General features: G+C 41.6%; 1 protein-coding gene across 2 annotated transcripts in view; it reads right to left on the reverse strand.

The window, feature by feature from the left end:
* The window catches only part of NF2 (NF2, moesin-ezrin-radixin like (MERLIN) tumor suppressor), an 81,454-nt gene that overhangs the window by 34,211 nt on the left and 34,921 nt on the right, over nt 1–12,322 (reverse strand). For both annotated transcript variants that reach the window (XM_019643157.1, XM_019643158.1), the window contains exons 4-5: nt 10,444–10,527; nt 699–767 (exon numbers count right to left, since the gene is read on the reverse strand). In XM_019643157.1, coding sequence (XP_019498702.1) covers nt 699–767; nt 10,444–10,527 — 153 coding nt within the window. The remainder of the gene's footprint in view (nt 1–698; nt 768–10,443; nt 10,528–12,322) is intronic.

The raw sequence follows: 12,322 nt of genomic DNA on the forward strand, positions 1-12,322 counted from the left end.
TTACTCAAGGTTGATTATAAAATATATAATGTTCTTGCTATGTACCGTATTTGCTGGCGTATAAGACGACTGGGCGTATAAGACGACCCCCTAACATTTCCACTCAAAATACAGAGTTTGTTATATACTCGCCGTATAAGACTACCCCCTCTTCCGCACACCTTCCACACACCAAATAAAAGGTAAAACAATATCAGATTTGATTTCAACATTTATATTTATATTCAAATGCTTATGACATGCAGGAAAACTGTCACAAGGCTGTATGTAATCAAACATATACATAAAACAGTGCAAGTTTATTACCGGTAAACATACCGGTAATTCACTAAAGAAAACACACTCTATAGACTGGTACCGTAGATTTTGCGAGTGTGCTAAAATCGCATAACAGCAAAATCGCATAACAGCCGAGCATACACCCAGCAGCGCTGCTGATGCCTGAACGGTATGTGGAATGAAGTGGGCGGGCATCGGGAGGCCACTATGGCACGGGGCAAGCACTATGGGCAGTCTATCTGAAGTGTACCTGGCGTATAAGACGACCCCCCACTTGGAGGCATATTTTTCAGGGCCAAAAAATCGTCTTATACGCCGGCAAATACGGTACTTCTTTTATTCCTTCAAGTCCTTCAGTTAACTTTCTTGTAAACCACGTATCGGCTATGTCCTCCCAAACAGGGAATTTGATTTCTTACCCTTTTAGGAAGCAATTCCTCTTGGGCCAAAAACCCCCGCTTGTGAACAGAGGGGTCGTAGTCACCGTACTGGAAGGAGAAGAAAGGGACAGCAAACGATTGAGATTTGAAAGACAACTTTCATTTCTGAACAGCTGGACTCAGTCGCATTCCCTCCCAGCTCCCGGGAGCAATTCAATTCCGATGACAAGTCAAGATTTCAACCTCGCTAGTTTGTTATCCTTGAATGAAATACAAAGCTGATTATATCTATGAACAGAGTTGCATAATCCCTAGGGTGACGTGCTAATAAGAATGTGACATTTTATGGAAATGGAGCCGGAGCCGTGTTGTGTTTTCTAACCCTTTAAGAATGCAGTCGATACCAAAACATTAGCTTTTGAAATGACACAACACAACACAACTGTGAAAGTTATGATTAACATGGTGTGATAAGAGCCTCACCTACAAATGCTTCTAAGGGGCTAGGAATTAGAGCCAATTGTTGAGTGGGAGCTGGGAATAATGCTGGCAATATTTTTAATATCTTTCATTCAAAACTCTGAAAAAATGTTTTGGAAAAATGTGATGCCAACAGTGTCATTCGTATTGTACAAACAAAAAAAAAATGAGTAAAAGGTTAACTGGCTTTCCTAAGGCTGCAGAGCGAGTCACCAGTGGGACCAGAAATGGGCCCTGTATTTTAATGTTTTCATCCAGGATAATAACTTGATTTATTTTTCTGATTTAAGAAAAAAAGAAAAATCCCCTTCTTTCCTAGGGAACTTAAGTTGGACCAGGAAATAATCAAAAAAGGAAGGAATTTGTAAAAAGAAACTAACCATAAAACATATAGGATATAAAACCAAAACCTTGTCAATCAACATTTGGTGGCTTTTCTTTTAACTAAAACCAACACAGCTCAGTATTTTAATAGAATCTCCTATAAACATTTAGCCTTTCAGCCACCAACATTGTTAAAACAAAAGAAAGATTGGGCACAAGGCTGCTGGCTCTATATACCACTAAATCGGGTCAGGACGTGGCGACCCTGTCATTCCCAAAGAGCCTCCAATTGGACTCCTGATGTGTTTTCCAAATAAAGTCACACACGGAACAACAGACACTCATGGGGTTGAAAGGAGATGTTCGTCAGCAACTTTAAATCGTGCCTCCTTCCTACACCACCCTACTATAAAAGCCCCACACATTAATATTTCTTGTGAATTTCATAATTATCTTGCAAATAGCAGAATGGTATTGCATTGCTTTTTAAGTATTAAAGAAGTTAATTTGTCACATTTAAACATTTAAAATATGTCACAGATTTGGTAACCCTCTCTAGGCATTTCTCCATTTCAAAAACTTGAAGGAAACTGGTTTGTCTTGATCTCAGAAAGGCCTGTGGATATCATACCGGTAAGGCAGTAACTGTCTGAGCTTTAACGGTACTCTCTCGTGGGGCAGCTGCAGAGTGCAGGTAGGAGCCTGGCTCTGGAGCCAGGCTGCTTAAGGTTCAATCCTAGCTCTTTCACTTATTAGCTGCAACGTTGGAAAACTTGTGTCTCAGTTTTCTCATCTGTAAAATGGGGATAATAACAGTATTTATCTTATGGGGATTAAATAATACCCATAACAAAAATTTTTTTTTTTTAAAGATTTTTATTGGGGAATTGAGGGAAGGGGAACAGACAAGTTGCTATCCTTTTGTTCTTCAGTCTAGTTGTAGAGGACGTTGCTTCACTGGCCCAAGTTGGCACCATCATTGCGCTCTTCCCAGGAGAGGCAAATCAGTCACCGGCTTCTGGACGGCCACTCACAGCAGCAGCTGGCTGCTCACGCTGGCTGCTGGCTACACACGGTAGCCCATGGCAACCCACCTGCCATCGCCAGCGATTCATGGCGACCCAGCTCCAGGTCGAGCTGTTGTTCATCATCTTAGCTGTAGGGGGCAGTGTCACTGGCCCTCATATGTGGGATCCGAACCGGGGCCCTCTGGCATCCCAAGCCAGCTCTTAACCAACGCGCCACTCGGCTGACCCCCATAAAATTTTTAAAAGTATGCTTGACACATAGCACTCAATTGAACCTGGTGTCAAAAGATAAAAACTCAGGTTGTGTCACCTCTCTGAGTCTGTTTTCTAACTTGTCAAATGAGAGAGCTGGTCTTAAGAGGATTTTGAAGTGGGGACTCTGGAGTAGCCCCCTGAGGCCTTGAGTACAGCACCCTCTGAATAAACCTCAGCTTCCTCGTCTGGAAAGCAAGAGTCATAACAGTGCCTACCTCGCAGGAGGTGATGAGGATGAAGTAAAACAACCCAGGGAAGCATTTTGCACAGTGCTTAGCTCTTAGTGAATGTCACGTAGTAGTATTATCCTCTGCATTGTTTATAACAACACTGATCACTGGTTACCTCTGATTTTTGAAGGAGTAGAAGGCTAAAGAAAGCCCTATTAGTTGCATGTCCAAACCTCTTAAAGAGTGCTGACCAAACTCTAATGCAAAAGTAAGCAGATATGCAAAGTTAAAGTTGTAAATTTAGGCTCCAAAGGCTTGTAAGATTAACGATCCACATTATTATACTGAGCTCCCAGCTACTCTATTATACTGAGCTCATCTGAGCAATGCGGAGGCAGCAAAGACCCTTCTGAAAGGACTTCTCCACTGGACTAACTCCACTTACATTAAAGCCCCCTGGATGTATGTGTCTGCTCTTAACTATCTCTTTAAAAAACAAAAGAAGAAGAAAATCCTCACATTGTGGCAGTTGGTAAATACAAAAGGAAGTCATACCACTGCATAGATGGAGATGGCCGTTCCTCATCCTTTTATGTACAGAAGCATTCTGATAATATAACCAGGACTGAATTTACTGTAAAGCTAATGAAGTTCAGGTTGCAGGTCTCTGCACCTAATTTTATATTCATCATTTGTATTCTTGCATTGAAAAGAACCCCCTTAAGTCATATAAACTTCAGGCCCCACAAAACCTTGATCCACCCCTGATATAAATCAATTGAATTTAAATTCAAGAGAGGAGTTCACCATTTACAGGATTCGTGGAGTCAAGTCTTAGGTTAAACAGAGGCTCCTTCTGGATATTAAATACTTTCCTCTGCCTGTATGTATGGAAAATTAGACCAAGTACTCTGAACAGGATTTCACAAAACATAAAGATTTGATCAATACATATACAGAATAAATATTAATAATAAGATCCCTACCACATACCAGTCATTAAAATCCAGATGGATTAAAGACTTAAACCATAAATGAAAATCTATCAAACTACCAGAACAAAATATAGAAGAACATGTGTATAATAATGGTGGGTGAAGCCATTCTAAAAGTCACTCAAAACATTAAAAGGTTGACAAGTCTGACATGCAAAGAAAAGATTAAAGGGTTATCAGAGGGCAATGGGGGAGGGGGTAGCAGTAGAGGGTAAATGGGGTCAAATATATGGTGATAGAAGGAGAACTGAGACTGGGTGGTGAACACACAATGTGATATACAGATGATGCATTATAGAAATGTACACTTGAAACCTATATAATTTTATAACCAATGTCACCCCAATAAATTTAATAAAGATAAAAAAGATAAAAAGTTAACACTCATCATATATGGAGCACCTCTAAGTCAATTAGAAAAAGACAAACAATACAAGTGGAAACATGGGCAAGCCATAAACACTTGACTCACAGAGGAAAGAAATATTGCGTTGTCGGAAAAGTCATGACGTATTTTTTTCTATGTTTTTCTTTGCAAAAATGCGTCATGACTTTTCTGACAACCCAGTACAATGGTCAGTAAATCTATGAAAAGATACTCAGCCCCAATGGTAATCAAGGAAATGAAAACTTGAAAAAAATCAATTTTTTTCTGTTAGATTAGCAAAAATGTAAAAAACTAATAGCATCCACTGTTGATGAGGATGTGGAAAAACAGGTATTTTCACACATTGTTCTTAGAAGTTAAATTAGAACAACATCTTTGGAGGAGAATTTGGCCATATCTATTTAATTTTTTTATTGAGATAAAATTTACAAATATAACATTCACCATTTTCAGCTTATAATTTAGTGGTTTCCAGGATATTCACAATGTTGTGCAGCCATCAGTGCTGTCTAATTCCAGACTATTTCCATCACCCCAAAAAGAAATCCCATATCCATTAGCAGTAACTCCTACTATCCTCCTACCATCCCCTAGCCACCACTAAATCTACTTTCTGTCTCTATGGATTTGTTTATTGTGGACATTTTGTATAAATGGAATCATACAATATGCAGCCTTTTATGTCTGGCTTCTTTCACTTAGCATTATTTAAATTTTAAGTGTTCTTATCCTTCAACCCAGTTATGCCATCTCTTGGTATTTATCATAGAGAATACTGTTCATATGTTTATATTTGAGGATGTTCACTGCATCTGTCTAAGTAATAGAAAAATAATAGAAAGAAAAACAAACCTAAATATCTACCAATAAAGAGATATTTAAATAATCCACTGTCCCTCCTTCTTATGAAATACTATACTGTTCAGTGTTTAAAAACATGAGATGGGTCTACCCGTTGTGACAGTTTTAAGTGAAAAGGGTGCATTGTGCAGGAGTTTCTCTGGAGTAGCCACCTAGAAGTGGACTTTTGGGGATTTGGGGGGTGTGTCTTCTCACCTGACCAGTCCCCACCGAACCCATCACTCTACAGAGGTTATGCCAACTCACAGTCCCTTCCAGCTCCTATTGATTAATTAATCCTTGTCAATCTATGAGTTTGAAATGTTACCTCATTGTTGCTCTAATTTTTCTTTTTCTTGATTACTAGTGAGGTTGAGCCTTTTTTTCTGTTTTCTATGTAGTGCCTGTTGTTCATACCCTTTGTTCTGCTCTTTCTTTTTTTATAAATTTAGGAGTTCTTTATATATCTTCAGGTATTTCTACAATTCTATTTCTAGAAATTTACCTTAAGGGGGAAAAAGCTTTTGCACATGTACATAAGGAATCATATAAAAGGATTTTCAGTAAAGCACTGTTTACAACAGGGGAAAGTAGAAACTAAACCTACCTTTCCCTCGGGGATGGATAAATAAACTAGGTTTATTCATCAATGGCTACCACACAGCAGTTAGAATCAATGAGCTGGAACTACACATAGAACACAGATACATCTCAAAATTAATGTTGATGGGCTGGCCGAGTGGCGCATTGGTTAAGAGCTGGCTTGGGACGCCAGAAGGCCCCAGTTCGGATCCCACATATGAGGGCCAGTGACACTGCCCTCCACAGCTAAGATGCTGAACAACAGCTCAACCTGGAGCTGGGCTGCCTTGAGTCGCCGGCGTGGGGTAGGCTGCAGCCCCTGTGGCAGTGGGTTGCCATGGGCTACCGTGTGTAGCCAGCAGCCAGCGTGAGCGGCCAGCAGCCGCAGTGAGCGGCCGTCCAGAAGCCGGCGACTGATCTGCCTCACCCGGGAAGAGCGCAATGATGGTGCCAACTTGGGCCAGTGAAGCGACGTCCTCCACAACTAGACTGAAGAACAAAATGACAGCAACTTGTCTGTTCCCCTTCCCCAATTCCCCAGCGCTGTTCCCATCCCCCAATTCCCCAATAAAAATCTTAAAAAAAAAAATTAATGTTGAGTGGGGAAAAAAATGCCATTTTGTAAAGGAATATGCAAAAAAAAAAAAAAAAGAGGGCTGACTGAGTGGCACATTGGTTAAGAGTTAGCTTGGGAGTGCCAGCTCTGAGCAGCAGGGCCCCGGTTCGGATCCCACATGAGGGCCAGTGACGCTGTGCCCTCTACAGCTAAGATGGTGAACAACAGCTGGACTTAGAGCTTGGCTGCTGTGAGTCGCCGGTGACGGCGTGGGCTGCAATGAGGCTGCAGTGGGCTGCCGTTAGCTACCGTGAGCCGCCGTGAGTGGCTGTCCAAGGGCTGGTGAGCAATCTGCCTCAGCAGGGAAGAGCGCAATGATAATACCAACATGGGCCAGTGAAGCGAAGTCCTTCACAACTAGACTGAAGAACAAACGGATAGCAACTTGTCTGTTCCCCTCCCCCAATTCCCCAATAAAATCTTAAAAAAAAAAAAGATATGTAGAGTATAGCACCATTTATATCAACTTTTACCTCCTAGATATTTTTAAGTCAGCCTCCTCCCATCCAACTGACTTCTGCCCAAGGTGTGAACCTCACAGTCTCTCACCAGGATGACCACTAGAGCCTGCTAACAGGTCCTCCTGTTTCCAAACATGTCTCTCACTCCAATCTGTCCTTCATACAACCACCAGAGGCTCTGTCTAAAATATAAACCATTCATTGGCTCTGTATCACCCACAGGATAAAGTTAAGACCCTTTATGATCTGGCCCCCTGCAGACCTCTCCAGCCTCAACTCTTGGCACTCTCTACCTACACTTTATGTATACCCAACTTCTTAATTGCCTTTTGGTATTCTGTCCCTAATTTGTATAAAACAGCACTTACTAAGAAACACTAAAACCTCTTTCCCACCATTCTTTTCTCTCTGAACACTAGGAGTCTGCAGGCCAGCACTGCAAGACTGATAAATTACATACCAGTCTCTCTGAAAGTCATTTTTAATAAGAACACATTTGAAACACCAAATTGTCAATATAAATCCAACAGGTGGTTTAAAACATTGCAAGATGGTTTGCTATGTCATGTGACTGGACACAAAAAAAAAAACAAAAAAAAAACCCAGCCCATACTTTTGATTCAAATGGAACTCAAACTCCAACCAAGAAATATGGTTCTTGTTAACTGAACCATGTGATTTATATTTGTAGTTCTACTTTGAGGGTAATTGTTTCTTTATGCTTCAGAATTAACTGTGTCTATATCATTCAAACAGCTAAAACACTTTAATGAATACATTTGTGCATAATTACAGTTCATGTGTTAATGAGCTCCATTTGCTTTCCCCTCCACACTTCTAAAAGTTCCTTTCTGTTTCAGAAAGGTTGTGGAAGAAAACTAACTGAACATAATGGAAGGAACCAATATGATTCATCGAAAAGTCTGGACTAATGTGACCACATAAATGAGTCTGGGATTTGGCGAAACGCGGCATATGCTAGACAGTGAGGCACAAGAGTAAAGTGCCGAGTTAGGAAACCAGACACCAGGGTTCTCACCCCGGCTCCACTCTCTAGTTCCATTCTGCTTCAAATCCTGTCCATCAACAAATGGGCTACAAATGCCATTAAAAAAAAAGAATTAATATAAAGTATTGTGACTTTAGACAAATGATTACTCTTTTCTGAGCCCGAAATTCCTCATCTATAAAACCAGAATAATACCCTCAAGCCTTGGCTTCCAGAAAAGACTACACTGAGTATCACACAAAATATTCATGTTGTAACACTTTGTAAAACTGTAAAACACTACGGGCATGTAAGATCTTATTAATATTGTAACCAGAGATATCCTTTTAATATTAACCAGCAGTCCTGGAAGCTGGAAGGATGTTGTTATAATAATCCTTAGTTTCCCAAATGAAGACTTGAAGCCACAGATTAGTTTTATTTGTGAGATCCTGAAATTTTACACCGGAAAAAAAACAGAACACCCTCCTCCATATGAACTACATATGCTGTCTGTGAATCACTTTCATCTCTAAATTAGTCAGATTCAAATTACTAGGGCTTTCCTACAGTGAAATCTGTTTAAGCTAACATCTGCTGGAACCCAGAAAAGTTATTTTTTTCCACAGGTGGCCTTTGAATTTGTGACCCAAAATCCATGCAAAGAAAATGCAGCCTTTGAGACGGAAGCCCTTCAAAGAGAGGTGATGTCCTTGAGAGCTTGGGTCTCCTCTCAGCTGGAGGGAAGGCGTGCTAAAAAGGAACTCAGTTCAGGGCCAGGAAGTGCTCGGATTTAATGAGAGTGACAATGACTGTTTCATCACTGTCAGGGTGATACTGATTGAAAGGACACATTTTTCCTGTTATTAATATTCTTAATCAAAGCATAAAAGGGAGCGTATGTTTTAGTTGAATCAAGGCCCATTTTCTGTTTTTTTCAATTACTCATTTTTCTGGGCAGTGGAATAGGGGAGGCACGAAATATAATCCCAAAGCTATGAATTCTGCCCTTAGCTTTACCCCAAGATAGCCTGAATGACCTTGGGCAAATCGCTGAGGGAAGACACTTGCTTTAGTGTCTGTATTGTGACAGTCAACAACCTCCTCTTGCCCCCCCCCCAGCCAGACCAGTGAATACTCAGCAAATATTAGACCAGTCATCAAATGATTATGAGTCATCAAATGACTCAGGTGCTTCTGTTAGTCTGACTAGCATGTATAGATTTTTTTCCCCTCCAAATGACAGGCCAGTTACTTCTTGGCTTTGATCTAAAACTGTATTAAGCTATCCAAAACAAAAAATAGGCTAGGAAGTTAAGAGAGTCTTACTAATTTTTGTAACACTACAGGGAACCGGCTTTAGGGACACTTTCACCTTAAAAAGGAAAATAATAACAAAAAATTATGCAAAATCACAGAAGTAATCAGGTGTCCTAATTCTGGGGACATCTTCTTATGCTGCGGTGAAAGGTAATGAATAGAGGAATCAAGAGAAAGTGGCATGTGATTGAAGTGGAAATCTGAGGGACATGAAACCCCCTGACCGGACTCTGTATGGGTCTTATAAAAACAGAGGACAGGGTCAGCCGAGTGGCGCGATGGTTAAGAACTGGCTTGGGACGCCAGAGGACCCCGGTTCGGATCCCACATATGAGGACCAGTGACACTGCCCTCTACAGCTAAGATGCTGAACAACATCTCAACCTGGAGCTGGGCTGCCGTGAGTCGCCAGCAACGGCGTAGGCTGCAGCCTCTGTGACAGTGGGTTGCCATGGGCTACCGTATGTAGCCAGCAGCCAGCATGAGCAGCCAGCAGCCGCCGTGAGCAGCCGTCCAGAAGCCGGCAACTGATCTGCCTCGCCCAGGAAGAGCGCAATGATGGCGCCAACATGGGCCAGTGAAACAACATCCTCCACAACTAGACTGAAGAACAAAAGGACAGCAACTTGTCTGTTCCCCTTCCCCCAATTCCCCAGCACTGTTCCCATCCCCCCAATTCCCCAATTAAAAAAAAAGAAAAGAAAATTTAGAAAAAAAAAACAACAGAGGACAAAAACACAAGACTATTGGTCTTGCTTTCCCACTACTCTCATCCATAGTGATTTCTCTGGGAATGCCTTTCAGCTAACCAGAAAGCTCAACTTAGCTCAGTGGGCCAAAGAGCCTGCAGTGCCCAGCCATCAGCAAGCTGGCATGCCCATCAGGGGTGGATGAAGCAGAGCATGCTCTAGGGTTTGGTGAGGTCCCCACACATAGGGCCACTAGTCCTCAGAAGATGAGTTTGGAATGAGGACCTGGGCCTTTCTGACCTAAATGAACTTACAGTCCCCAATTTTGGCCAAACAATTGAAGATTGTAAGTTCATTTTTCCTGGTTAATAAAAAGCAAGGTTGGCCCAGTGAATGTAAGTAACTGCATGTGCCCAATGAGATTAAAAAGGAAATTCATCAAGCTGTACATTTACCTGTATACATATACACACTCTCACAAGATTATACAGAAGTGACACGGTGACAGTTGGTTCCCCTAGTCCACAAGTTCCACAACCTCTCACTTTCTGACGAAAGTCTCAAAATTCCCAAGGAACAGACAACCTGGAGCTGCCCCATGACACACAATAATGTCCAGAAGAATTAATTTTTCTTCTTTGAGCCTACCTTAGCCTGGACGGCGTAAGAAGCCAGGAGCACAGAAGCCTCAGGAGGGCAGTAGATCTTTTCATCTAAAATCTGCTTCTTTACCTGAAAGGGGCAGCAAGGGAGACATGATACCGTGTGCGTGGAAGTGAGCTGTGCAGGCTGGTTGCACAGAAGATGGCTGCAGGGTGTTTGAATGAGGGCCTGCTAATGATTTTCTGAAAAAGGGTACAATTTTTTTCCTGCGGCAGACAGGTTGGGAGTTCAGTCACTAAGAAGCTATTGGTAAGATGGCCATGCATAAAAGCCCCTTATCTCATCTGTTCATGATCAAATGCTGAAGAGGAAAAACGGTCTTCATGGTTAACACAGAGACTAACATCTGGGCTGTGACAGAGGAGAGCCGTAAACTTGAGAAGTGTCAGGAACAGCTCTGGTGATTGCAGCCTCGGCCCCTGCTGAGCACACACAGCACTAGAGGAAATGGAGTCTACTTTTAAGTCTTAACACAAGACAAAAGTCAGCAAGGCCACTGAGTTATGACTGCGGAAAAAAAACCATCACTTTCAACATGCAGGCTGTAAGGAAAAAGGAAGCAATAAAGTGTGATCGATTAAACTTTTAAGTACATGTGAGGTCCAGGAAATATAATTCTTAAGCCATAATGTTGAATTAACATATCTCAATTCATTTAATTTCATAGAATGGTGCAATGTATGATGTTCCAGACATAAAGGCAAGAGAGCCACATGAAGTGGAGGCTGGGGGAAGGCACCCCGAAATAAACACAACAGGAAAGCCAACTCTCTTCTCACAGATTCATAAAAGTGGTAAATTTTGCCTTGTTCGGCCATGAAAACGCTCCAACATTGAAGTATGAGGGGAAATTAAGCCAAAGTCACATAAGGGATAGGCACTGCTTCCAAGAAAGCCATCTCGGGCCGGCAGAGTGGGTCAGTTGGTTAAGAGCTCACTCAAGAGTACAAGCTCTGAGCAATAGGGTCGCCAGTTCAATTCCAGGCCCAAGCTGAGCTGCTGCTGAGCTGCCAACAGGTGGCAGGATGGCTCAGATTAAAAAAAAAAAAAGAAAGCCGTCTCTATGACACTAGGACATTTTGGGGCCTACAAGATCATTATGTGGTTTCATTCAAAGAAGTGCAACTTTCCAATCCCTCGGTTTCTTTTCAAAGGGAAAAAAAGCCACACTACAAAAAACTGAAAGGGATTCCCTTTGACCGCAAAATGTTAGGGATGGGGGAGTATGTATATATGTGTATGTGTATACACACACACACACACACACACACACACACACACGCACACTTTTTTTGCAAATTTTTTTTGTAAAACATGATTTGAGGATTTTTATTACATTTAACTTAATATCTACTGAACATAATAATCTGAAACTCAAACTAATTATAGAAAGAGTACGTGACAGACTATATATCTCCTTCTGGGAAATCATGTAATTAACACCCCTGCTGCAATCTTTTCTGTTACTGACAGTGGGCACCTTTGGGCACACAGGCAAGCTCCAGTGCCAATCACTGTAACTAATCATGAAACTGGGGAAGTGCTCTGATCAACCAGTAAAAACACCAACCCCTTGCCCACTTTGCCTCCAGAGATTAAAGAGCTGTCTTTGAACCTATAATCATGGATTGCCTAATTTCTTCAATTCGGTTGAGTGATTACTTATGGAATGCCTCCTGTGCACTCAGTGAGCCTTGCCTGTAAGCGGCTTACCATCTATGATGGAATAAGGGAGAAATAAGATAATTATAGACAGAGTAGCATGAAATACGATGTTGGAAGTTCTACATGAATGGGATTAACCAGGAGTCACCGGAGCTCTGAAGTCGTGCCTTAATGACAACAGATTTTGAACTTGTGGAAG

This window comes from Hipposideros armiger, unplaced genomic scaffold, assembly GCF_001890085.2.
Source record: "Hipposideros armiger isolate ML-2016 unplaced genomic scaffold, ASM189008v1 scaffold_75, whole genome shotgun sequence".
NCBI lineage: Eukaryota > Metazoa > Chordata > Mammalia > Chiroptera > Hipposideridae > Hipposideros > Hipposideros armiger.